This window comes from Arvicola amphibius, chromosome 3 (genome assembly GCF_903992535.2).
Source record: "Arvicola amphibius chromosome 3, mArvAmp1.2, whole genome shotgun sequence".
NCBI lineage: Eukaryota > Metazoa > Chordata > Mammalia > Rodentia > Cricetidae > Arvicola > Arvicola amphibius.
Window position 1 is genome coordinate 99538712 of NC_052049.1, and position 12338 is coordinate 99551049.

General features: G+C 44.5%; 1 protein-coding gene across 4 annotated transcripts in view; it reads right to left on the minus strand.

The window, feature by feature from the left end:
- Nucleotides 1-2022: 2022 nt before the first annotated feature.
- The window catches only part of Aplp2 (amyloid beta precursor like protein 2), a 70735-nt gene continuing 60419 nt past the window's right edge, over nucleotides 2023-12338 (minus strand). For 2 of the 4 annotated variants that reach the window (XM_038321543.1, XM_038321539.1), the window contains 7 exons: nucleotides 11291-11390; nucleotides 10477-10629; nucleotides 9039-9074; nucleotides 6313-6404; nucleotides 5222-5296; nucleotides 4726-4881; nucleotides 2023-3424 (listed from right to left, as the gene is read on the minus strand). In XM_038321543.1, the coding sequence (XP_038177471.1) occupies nucleotides 3323-3424; nucleotides 4726-4881; nucleotides 5222-5296; nucleotides 6313-6404; nucleotides 9039-9074; nucleotides 10477-10629; nucleotides 11291-11390 (714 nt within the window). In that variant the 3' untranslated portion in view covers nucleotides 2023-3322. The remainder of the gene's footprint in view (nucleotides 3425-4725; nucleotides 4882-5221; nucleotides 5297-6312; nucleotides 6405-9038; nucleotides 9075-10476; nucleotides 10630-11290; nucleotides 11391-12338) is intronic. The other 2 variants (XM_038321544.1, XM_038321540.1) reach the window with 1 other exon arrangement.

Sequence of the window (12338 nt, forward strand, 5' to 3'; positions counted from 1 at the left end):
TCATGTCCCTTTTACTTCCTTCTGCTTTGTCCGTGTCTGTGACTTCTCATGAGTTTGACAGTATGTTCCTATAAGTGTGCCCCCTTGGACCCTCTGAAATTTCAGGGACTCATTACAGACTAACCTGTGTCCTCTAAACTAAGAGTATTCGCTGTCACAGCAAACGAAGCCCTACAGACCATCCACATGCCTGGGTCTGGCAGAGACTTCAGTTGCTGGTCTTGATTTGCAGTCGGGAGCTGACAGGCAGTCAGGACCTTCACACCTACATAGCAGCCAGCACCTGAGGCTCACTACAAGGTGGGTAGGGCTGCATTCTCCAGAAGTCCCGGCTTAGTCATCGAAGCAGAAACCAAGAGATGAGTAAGTTTCTTTCTGTGCCCATGAGGGAGCTTTCCTCCTAGGGTAAGGTCAAAGGGCAGCTCCTGATTTACATTTCTGTGGGTGTTTCCTCAGAAAATTTAATCACTATATGGCCACCATAATACAGCCACCTCTACATTTAAGGAGAATTCAATTAAATGAGTTCATGTGCCGGGCGGTGGTGGCACATGCCTTTAATCCCAGCACTCGGGAGGCAGAGGCAGGCGGATCTCTGAGTTCGAGGCCAGCCTGGTCTACAAGAGCTAGTTCCAGGACAGGCTCTAGAAACTACAGGGAAACCCTGTCTCGAAAAACCAAAAAAAAAAAAAAAAAAAAAAAAAAAAAAAAAAAAAAAAAAATGAGTTCATGCATGCCCTGCTGAGTGCAAAGCAAATCTGTACAGGGTAAGAGAGACTCGGACCTGGTTGCACCGATTCTTGAGTTCTGATCCAATCTCTACGTAGCTGGGCCAATCCATGAGGGTCAGGCACAATCCTCGCATGAGCTCTGAATATCTCCCAGGACTATTCTACTGTCAACAGGGTGTTGTTGAGAAGTTCTGAGAGCCAATCAGTCGGATGGAATTTGGACAGGGTTGGTTCACAAAGGCGACCAAGCCACCTACTGCTCGATAGGCACCAAATAAACAAAGCTGATCTGCTATATTTGGAATGAACAGCAATGTCGCTTTCCAGACTGCATAGAGGGTCCAGTGATACCTTTTTAGAGCGCTCTGAGAGAAACTCACTCCAAATATAAAAACTCTCTCTTGGTGACTCCCCTGGGCAGCAAACTAAGGGGACATCATAGGAGAGGCAGCCAGAAGGTGTTGACTGTTACAGAGAACTGGAGTGCTGAGAGACTCACCCAGGGTGCTTCCTGGCTTAGAACTCATACAATGGTCGCTCCCTATCCCATTGCTCGTATGTGTGCCTGCATGTAGACACATGCAGTATGACCCTAATAACCACATGTATCATAACATGTATTGACCACTCCATGGAGTCAATGTATTCCATGTACTGACGAGCATTAAAAACTGGGTGCTAACAGTGCTCGGGCACGAAGCCCTGTAAGCAGTTTAACACGTAAGCAATTAGCAGAGGGCGCCTCCTAGTGGCAAATTACTTAAACTCAGAAACAAAAGCTATAAACATTTTCTGGTCAGTATTGACAATCTGACTTTGCTCCCCAGTTAGGGTCCTGCTATGTGGTCAAGGCTGGTCTTCAACTCAACAGTACCAAGTGCTGAAATCAGAGCCACAACACCCAGCTTTCTTGACCAGGGAAAAACTATTTTATGTGCATGAGTGTTTTGCCTGCTTGTATGTAACATACCACATGTGCCTGAAGCTCAGAGGCCAGAAGAGGGTGTCAGATCCCCTGGAACTAGACTTACAGATAGTTGTGAGCTGCCATACAGGTGCTGAGAACTCAACCTGGGTCCTCTGAAAGAGCAGCTAGTGCTCTTAACTGCTCGGCCATCTCTCCAACCACTTTCTTCTTCTTTGAGTGAATGAAAATGAAGCTCTTGGTTTGACTTAATATGGCCTCTGTAATGCAGGCTATAATTCTTCACAGAAGATGCCTTTCATCTCCAAAGCAGAACCAGAAAGCCCCGTCATCGCAGAACAATCCCATGGTCAGTAACACAGGCACTTGGGAAGTTAAAGTGTTTATTGATGTGGGCGGGTTCTGTACATTCTCCACAGATCAAACTAAGAAGTCTGTAGGTGAAGTTTCAATCTGTGCATGGTGAGTGGGAAGAGGCATGGCTAGGGCCAAGGGGGAGGGAGGAAGGGGAGGACAACAACAATAAAACAAACCCCCAAACAAACCAAAAACAAAAGAAAACCCACAACAGGTTACCAGAACCTTGAGAGTAAAACAAGCCCAAAGGTGATGAGCATCAACTTCAGATACACAAGCATTACAATTCATGTGACGGGAACAAAAATTTTCAAAGATTTCCGCAGTGTCTACAGATCCAGTTTCACGTACGACCCAGAACATTCTCTTTTCATATAAAGAAGCCTCCTGTGAGCACTCCTGGGTCCTCAGCCACGTGTTTATTATGGTATTCTCTGAGTGAACAGCAAAGGGCTGGGAGGCTGGGGGGAGTGGAGTGAGGCACAAAGGAGGGCAGAAGTCAGTGCACTGGAGGGAGCTGTCCAAAGAGGGAGGTGCTGCACATCAGGACACACTTGGTAAAGGAAAGAGGACAGCGAAAGCTACAGTAATCAGGAGTGGAAGAACAGCACATAGTAACTACAGGCTAGTTGCTGCGGAAGAACTGGATTTGAAGGAAAGCACAGTGGATCTCTGTATGCACTGGGCTAGCTCAAGGTGCCTCGGCCCTGCCTGGTGACAGCTGGTCCAGAAGCACCCAGACACCAGCACGGGAAACATAGGCTTCCAAAGAAACCATACCTTTAAAATAGCTCGGTAACTGTATTACAATGCACTTGTTCCACTTAAGTTTCTCAGTAACCTGAAAAAGGGAATACTGCTTTTTACATTAAAAACAAATTATAGAACCAGCACAGCAAATGAGCCTAAAGAACTGACTGGCGTAAGGTGGACAATCTGTGTATAGAGTTTATCATCGAAAAATCAACATTTCCCATTTATATAGAGCATGTGTGAGACAATACAATAGAAGTGGCATTTCTAATTTAAAAAAGAAAACTACATCCATCAGATATCTGTAATAGATCATTTTCTTATTTCACTTAAGGTTTATATATCATATATTGTTATATTAACATTTTTTTACCCATTTAGAAGAATGGAAATTGCAATCCTACAGTAGTACTTTATAGTCCTAACAATCCAGGAGAGCAGGATGTACGATGGGGCCTTCTGGCACCGCTGGTGGTCAGCAGGCAGGCACAAACGCTGAACCTCTTCTGGCCCACCTGTACCAGCCTCCAGCCAAGGTGTCACACATATCCTGTTCTTAAATCTGCATCTGCTCCAGGTACTTGTAGGTTGGGTTCTCATAACCATGGTTCTGCATCTTGTTCAGGTGACGCTCTTCTGGGGTAAGCATCGGGTCCACCTGTAGGAACAAAGGCTGCAGGTCACTGTGGTACACCGGAGAGCTCTGTAGAGTCTCAGGAGGTCAGGCTATTTGCTGTCCAATCCTGCGGGACTCAAAGCAGCCCAGCATCCTTTTTTACCGGACAGAGCAAACAAGAGCTGGTATCAAGGCCACAGGGAAGGGGAGAAAGGAAGAGGTGAGAGAAAATGTTTCTCTAAAGTGAAGCTCTGAAAGCCTTGGTCCAAGTGAGAGAACAGACCACTGACAAATTGGACAATTTCAGTTTGGTCCTTGGGATCCACACAGAAGGAAAAAGACTTCTAAATGTCCTTGGATTTCTATATGCAAATCATGTAAACCTCCCCTCCCCCGAAAAAGAGTAATTTAAAATGACAGCCCATTAATGAGGCTATCCCCATTACATAAGTCAGTTCTTTAGGTTCTGACTTTTTTTTTGCTGTGCTGGTTTTATGATTTGCTTTTAAAAGTAAAAAGGCAGGATTCCCTTTTTCAGGCTGCTGAGAAACTTCAGTGGAACTGGGTGCACTGTGACACAGTTGCTGAACTAGTTTAAGAACCAGCTTCTTAGAAGCCACAGTGACAAGTGACCAACACTTAGTTTTTGGGATTGTGGAAGCAAATCCTGTCATGTTCAGCTATGAAATAAGGAAAGGGGCCAGATGGAACGCTACAGCTGAAGCCAGGCTTGCGTGTCTATGGTATTCTTCAACAGTGCATCATATTCCTTAGTGTATTATGTAACTGAAGAACAAGAAAGTTTCCACCATCCACTAAAAAGAATGAGCAGCAAGCTACTCCAATTATGCACCAGCAGAGACAGGACAGTAACAGCCTGCATTAGGTTTTTTGTTCCCATCCCCAACCAGTACAAAAGGGATATACGCAAGGTTTCTGGTTTGATCCCACCAACAGAAACAAGTGTGCATGCAAGCACGCACGCACACGCGCGCGCGCGCGCACACACACACACACACACACACACACACACAGAAAGAAACACACCAAGGATAAGAGTATTATTCTACTTTCGGAAGCATAAAATGTTATGAAGTTCTGATAGCAAACCATTTAACTGATTAAAACCCAAATGGATGTTGAAAGTTGGTGACACTCACAACTCAGCGATGGCTGATCTCCAAATGTAACCTAATAATCTAATGAGCGATGCAATCGATGATGGCAGCATGCCCAGCAAAAGGTAAGTCCAGATCTTTGAATTCCATATAGATCCAGTCCTAACCACTCACCCTGCCCCACTGATAGTGCAGATCCTCATCAGCTTAGGCTAAAGTCCTCACCTCCACAATCCCATGGCTGATAGTGCCGTACTGCCTCTTCCTCAGCATCACCAGGCTGATAACGATGACGGTAGCAATGGCCACGGCAATAACCAGCAAGCCAATAAGGGCACTGCTGCTCAAACTGAAGTCCTCCCTCAAAGGTCCCACAGATTCCTAAAACAACAAAGCATATAAGAAACAATGTCCCAGGGACCACCTGGCAACCTGACTCAGGAACCCGAGGAGGACCACGAGCCTCTCAGCCTGTTTAAAAACCTCAGGGCCACCCAACAACCCCACTCTGTTGAAGACATCAACCAGATCAGGGAGGATGCCCACTTTTCTAACTTCCAAGAAAGTTTTCATTTCTTTGCATTCTTAACTCAGAAAAGGGGAAATCGGGACCCAAGTCCCTTATTAACTTAGTACCAGGTGTCTTTTATCTCTGTTGAACTAAGATGACCAAAAGAGAAAAGAATGAACACTGCCCTTCCATTCTAGAGTAAACACATACCGGCTCTTCCTCTAGGCCTCCAACTCTCTCAGCATTGAAAATCATCTCTTTAACATCCAGAGTCTCGTCAATGACCTGAAATAGTCACAATTATTAGCATCTACTCAGAGAATGGGAGAGAAATGAACATAAATGTCATTTATTTTCTATTGCATATGGTGTTGGGAAGCTGTTTCTTTGGTCACACTAATCCAAATGTACTCACCAACCCTCCAAAAGGAGGTGCTGCGAGGTGGCCAGTCCTGTTAGTACTTTTTTTTTGGGGGGGGGGGAGTATGAGATAGGGTTTCTCTGTGTAGCCCTGGCTGTCCTGGAACTCACTCTGTAGACCAGGCTTCCCTTGAACTTATGATCTGCTTGCCTCTGCCTCCCAAGTGCTGGGATTAAAGGCGTGAGCCACTTGCCCAGCTCCAGTCAAGATTCTTTACCTGAACTTCCCACAAAGTAACAGTGGCAGAGATAAACCTCAGGACAGACAGCTAACGAACTACACTACAACTCAGGCCAGCCAGACAGCTCAGCATGTAACAGTGCTTGCCACCAAACTTGACAAGTTCAGTTTGGTCCCTGGGATCTACACCGAAGGAGAATTGACTCCTCTGATCTCTGCATGCACACCATGGCAAGCACGTGACCACACACCCCCTCCGCAAGATTTAAAAATTTAAAAAGAAAAAAAAAATCAAGTTTAGCTGAGAGCAACCAAAAAACATAAGTAGTCAGAAAATACCAGAAGAATGCAAGAAGAATAAGAACAGCAGTGTAAGAAAAACAACAAAAAGCTCAATTTTATTCAGTTTTCCACTTAAGTTTTTACTTACTTGAAAACAGCCCCCGATGTTAGTGATATCTTTAGCTGTACATGAGTTCACTACCGTATAGTAAAAGGTAAACTACTCAAGAAAAAAGCAGCTTCACTGGTTCTTTCATGCATATGCTAACCAGGAAAAAGCAACCTTTTGGAGCAGCTGGGTCCTTCTCTTCTACCATGTGGAAAACCGGCACACACATTAACCTGGAAGTGCTGGCCACCACGCCACTTGCTCCAGTGTACAACAGGAAATGTGCTATGCAGATGACAAATGGCTCACCATATTTTCATCCATTTTATTCTTACTGTTAATCACTTTTTCTTCTGCACCAATCAGTCCCCCGTCTTGCTCTGCCATTCCAATTCCAGATCCTGTGTAGAAAATGTTCACAGCTGAGTTTCTAGGCAGCCCACCTCAGGCCAGTCTCTCAGAAGCAGCAAATACCTGCCTGGTCCAGAGAGCTTCTCACAAACACTCCCTAGGACTCCCTATGCCGCTGCATTGGCATGTTTGAGGATGCACTGTGCTTTGCAAGGATGAATGGTACAAGCATTGCAAAGGACTGATGAAGGAGACGGTGCTTACTGGTCTCCACCTGAAGGGATGGAATGCAAATCTTTGGAGAAGCTGAGTCTGGGGGAGTTCCAGGATGGAAAACATGTTCCAACCCTTACATGTGACTGTAATGAGCACTAACTACCCAACAGCACAATCCTTTGGTACCCAGATTCTACTGCACAGATGAAGGACTGCTACCTGTATGTATGCTTTGAGCAGAACAGTTTTCTCCACAAGAAATTATTTCTGCTTCAAATATCAACCTTTGCCACCTCCTACCCTCAAGTCCTCTCTTTGCCCTTCAAGGTTCAGGGTCTCTAGGACGACATGTCCAGGTTGTAGCATTTAAAATCGTTTTGTAGTTATCTATCCCCCTGTCCCTCACTCAATGTTCTCTCCTTCAGATCTGGATCATAAATAGGAACCCCAGGTGAGCAGGAAGAAAGCAGTTCATCAAACAAAGAATTTTAATCAAGGTGGAAAGAGCAAGAATAGGAGCTGTCTTTTTTCCAAGGTCAGAAATGGTTTGAGCCAACATCATTTGTGTGCGGCACACAATATGATAGCACCAAACACACAGCATATCTGGGCTCAGCACAGACAGAAAGAAAAACCCTTTTTAGTTTTTACTTTCAGGCATATGCTTCCTAGCTATCACACGCTTCTTATTAATGACAACATATTTAGTTTGCATATATCTATGATTTGAACCTTTTATAGAGACTTGGTAACCAACTTGACATGCTAGTGAGTAGATTCCAATGGGAGTTACATTCAGCATTGCTGTCCAGGAGCTGCCAAAGGCAGGTAATAATGTCAAGCCCAGCATAGTGAAGTTTTTCATTCACAACTTGACTTGTTTTCTTAACACAGACCAACAGGAGATTAATAATGGCCATGCGGCTACTGAACTTGTGGCCTAGTTAAATTTTTAACACATTACACTGTAGCCAAAGTGATGCAATCTTTCTCTAAAGCGTTCCCTTCAAAAGAAAAGCACAACTGGATAGCAGTTAAATCAAGGCTGGCTCTGGTGTCTCAAATAAAACAACCCTGCCTGTCTACTATTCAAGGAAGAGGGGATCTAGAAAGGCACTGACTTATTTAGCACGGATGCTCATAATCAAGACTACTAAATTCTAATCCTGAATTTCTCCCACCTCAAACTCTGTAATTTTAAGTCATAAAAGGAAAGATTCTCAGAATGCAAAGAGATACTGAACCAGCTCATGTAAGGGTTGGCCTTGGTCCAGGCTGGTCTAAGGCTTTTCAGTGTTATAGCCCTTTTTTAACACTGACTAAGCTCACTTTGGTTTCATAATGCACACAAGCGACTTCAAGAGACCAAAATTAGTAGCTATATTGTCCCAATACATTTTTTAAGTAGAAAAGCAAAAGTCAGGCAGGCTTAACACCTAAGACACACAGTTGTGAGGAACGTTAGCATAGTGACTTGCAGGAAGAAGAGACAGAGCTGAATAACACTAACATGCAAAGAAACTCAGAAGAGTTAGATCCTACTTACTGATTCTAAGACTAAAATATGACATAAATTACGACACCAGCTTCTAAAGCCAGGGACTCTCACTTGGTCAGCCCATGACCAGATTACCAACGCTAAGAGAGTAAGTTCATAAAATACATGAAGAACAAGTGCTGCCAATGACTCAAGAGAGGGGACTATCTACCACTTGGGGGGTTTCAGCTGTCACTAGCAACTCAGGCAGCAGAAACCACGTGGGCTGTGAAGACAGTCTTGGGTCTAGACCTCGATCCTCTACTTATTAATCTTGCCAACTTAGGAAGCAATACCTGAGTGACTTTTTCAACTGCTTAATCTATAAAACTGAGCAAAAAATCCTGCCCAAGAGGGATTTGGTGGGTAAACATGATGATAATGCAGTTAGCATAGGGCTCTCTACAGTACACTGTCTTTGAAGACTGGGGACTCACTGCACCTACAATCCACCTGCTTCTACCTCTCTCAGCAGCAGCAGCATGCTGTACTCAGGAGCATGAGACGTGGCACAAATGGATGGTAGAGACAGCTAAAAGGGGGAAAGGGCAACGGGAAAAAAGAGAGAGGGACATCTATAGTCTACCTGACTGCAAAAATTAAACACAATCTTATATAGACTAGATATACAAAGCAATCTTGTTAAAGTGACATACTTTTTTGACATTTACCCAGACAAAGAAAGCATCTGTTTCTTGGGAATCCCCAAAGCCAAGTTTGGGTGGTCACACAGTGACTAGACTCTGCACACTAGGAAAGCCAGGGAGCTCGTTAGTAACATGGAGGCAGGGCTACTCTAGCTCCACTCAGCCATGGCTGAAGAAATGAGGCGGGGACGTCAGATGGTAGTATGAAACATAGAATGAAACTTCCGACACACTGGGGAAGTGAAAAGGAACGGAGGTCTTAAGGAACATCTTGACAAACCAACCTTTTTTCATTGGGTGGTACAACTCCGGCTGAGTGTCTAGCAGAAAGGAAAACAATAAAAAACAAAATAGCACAAAAGGAGATTAAGAAAGAAAATGGTTTCCTTCTAAGTTCCTCTCTATAACGTGAACAAAAGGCATTTTTCCTTAAATAATATCCCACAAACAAGCCAACAGTAATCTAAACAGGAAATCACTAGATGCATTCCTGATGAGAGAGATAAGTGGGAAGTCAGGATTGGACCTTTTAAGAGAAATTTTGGAAGAATCCCGTATTATTTTGTTTACCCCCACAAACTACTATTATTTTTAGAAAACAGCAAAAAAATGAAGTTAGTACTGATTGTGGTTCATTGACTATTAGGTTAAGCTTTGCCCATAATGCCCCAATCCCAAACAAAAGCCTAGAGAAACTGCAATGTGTGGCCGCTCCACAGCCTCATGGGGCTTTGGAATCTGTGGAGTGAGAGCTAGGAAGGGGTGACACTACTTCACCCCCGAGTCTCCCGAGTATTCGGGAGCACTGCAGCTGAACCTCCGAGCTAACAGGCTACGAAGGCGTTTTTGTTCAGCTCTAAAGGTGGGGCTGGATGCACATCTTCCCACTGGTCTGGTCACTGCACTAGGCTACTGTATCTAATCAGTTGTGTGACTGTATCCCAGAAGCTGTAGGAACTGAACTGTCAGTGTGGATCCAGTTCCACTTAGACTCCAAGCTACATGACACCCTGAACAAGTACTTAATCTGCTCAAATCTCAGAATCTCCACAAGAGACACCCACAGTATCTACCTTCAAAGAGTACTCTGAGGGCTGAATGAAATGCATCCAAGTCCAATGCTTAACTAAAGCTGGCACAAAATTAAGACTCCAAAGCCAGGGGCCATTTTTATCATAACCACCCTTACCAGCAGCAGCAGCAGCAGCAGGAAATAGAAGCTGATTATACAAACTAGTCTTAGGGCACAAGTCTCAGCAGCTTGTTTATTTTTGGTACAGACTCATAATTTTAGATCCTGAGAAGCAGCAAGAGAATAAAGGAAAACATGCTTGGGAATCAAAGGACATAGCTTCTCATCCAACTGACATCAGAGACATGACCCTGAGCCTAGGCACCTCTTCAGTCTCTCCCCCAGTCTGCCTCCCCAGACTGTTAGGAAAGACAGTGATGTCCTATACTCCAAAGGGACACCAGAGACAGCTTGCTATAAAGTGTAAGAAATCTACTAAATGTGAGAAATATTTCTGATTTCCCTGATATCAAAGTGTATTACTTGCCCCCACACACAGGTGCTTGGGAGATCCATGCCTTCCCTTTCCCTGCCCTCTCACATGACACAACCTCCCCAACTCAACCAGATCTTTAAAAAATGTATTCCAATTTTCTAATTTCATTCTCCTCTCCTCTGCTCCTAGGGATGGCTCTGAGGACCATACATACCTTCATTCTCAGACAGAGATGGGAAGGGATGGAAAGGGTGGAACGGCGGGATCTCCTCACTCTCCTCAGAGCTCACCCGGACATCCACAGGGCTCTCTGAGATGGAGGAGGTGAACTGGTCCATGTCTGCTCGCTGTTCCTGAAGGAGTTCATCTAACAAAACACAACAGGGAGCAGACAAGCAGCGTTTAAGAAGCATGTCTAGTCACATGACCAGCACTCTGAATCAGGTCAGTTCTTGTCATCAGAGCTCAGGACCAGGCAATAGACCCAGCCTGACCCACGGCCTGCCTAACTCCAGCCTACATCTGCCTCCTGCCCACTGTCCAACTTTACAGGACCCATGGTCCATGTCTAGATAAGTCATCACACATAACTGCAACCTCACGCCTTTTGGATGATTTCACTATCTGTATCTTTGCTACCATTAACAAGAATTCACGCAGATGCTGTTTACTCATAAACCATTTTGCCCTGGAACACTGAGCAGTTGACAGAATGATATACAGGGTAAACTGGTAACAGGAAGCATCCCAGGCCCCTACAATTTCACACTCTTGAGTTTCTTCCGCTAGAAAGAGTGAAGGTCAATGAAATTCAAGGCTCTGTGGCTCCAGGCCAGTACATCTATCTTTGGAGACTCCTCAGTCTTGTCATGGAAACCTCCAGTTAATTCTAGACTTTCTAAGACCATGGTGTGCTAATGTCTGCCTCACCAGCCTTGCTTACTCATTATTTATTTCATCCTTCCCTGCCATCACTCCTGAGCCTCACCAAAAAAGTCCAGTCTGGCCTTGATATAATTAGTACTCACCGATTTCCTCCTGAATTTCTTGAGCCACATAAGGAACTTTGTACAACAGAGAAAGACTTTGATTCCTTCTTTCTTCAATCACATGGAGGTGTGTCATCACCTAGGAGCAGAGGATGGGGAGAGATCCTGTCACTGAAAACTGTAAGGTCAGGAGGAAGAATACCCACATAGTTCCAGAGACCCAAAGGCTCTACTTCCTACTAAACAAAGCAAAACAGCTGGAAGGAGAAGTCTATTACTTTCCTTGCCAGACTAGCTGACCTCTAAAGCATAAGACAGCACATAGTGTGAGTGATAGTCATTTATCTATAGAGAAGGCTACAAGTTCAAATTTTCATTTTCAGAATATGGTCGTGAGGAGCTAGAGAGATGGCTGAGCATTTGATGCTCTTACAGAAGACCAGTGTTCAATCTGCAGCATCCACATGGGAGTTCACAACTGCTGTTAACTCTAGTTCCAGGGGGTCCAATATCCTCTTCCAGCCTCCACAAGCACCACACATGCATACAGGCAAAACACTCATCCACATTAAAAACAACAACAAAACAATGCTCACTAGTCAGTTGACTTGGTTTTTATACATGACAGCTGTCACTAACTTTACTGAGTCAAGGCCCTGGTTTATAGAGCTGAGTTTGAGAAAGGGGGAAAATGCCAGTCACTTTTCCCAACTAGCCGAAGTAGAGTAGGCAAACATACACTGAAACTACTGGCAGGAAGGGAGGGCTGCTCATAGGTTTGGCTTGGTGAAACAACTACCTAAAATTGTTATGGTTAAGACAAAAATTAATGTATTTCTATTAAAATTATGGTTCTTCAAAATAATTCATAATAAGGCATAAATAACTCTCTCTCTCCCCTCTCTCCTCCCTCTACCCCTTCTCCCCCTCCCCCCCTCTCTGTTTTTCGAGACAGGGTTTCTCTGTAGCTTTCATGCCTGTCCTGGTACTAGCTCTTGTAGACCAGGCTGGCCTCAAACCCACAGAAATTTGCCTGCCCCTGCCTTCCAAGTGCTGGGATTAAAGGCGTGCGCCACCACCCATTCTT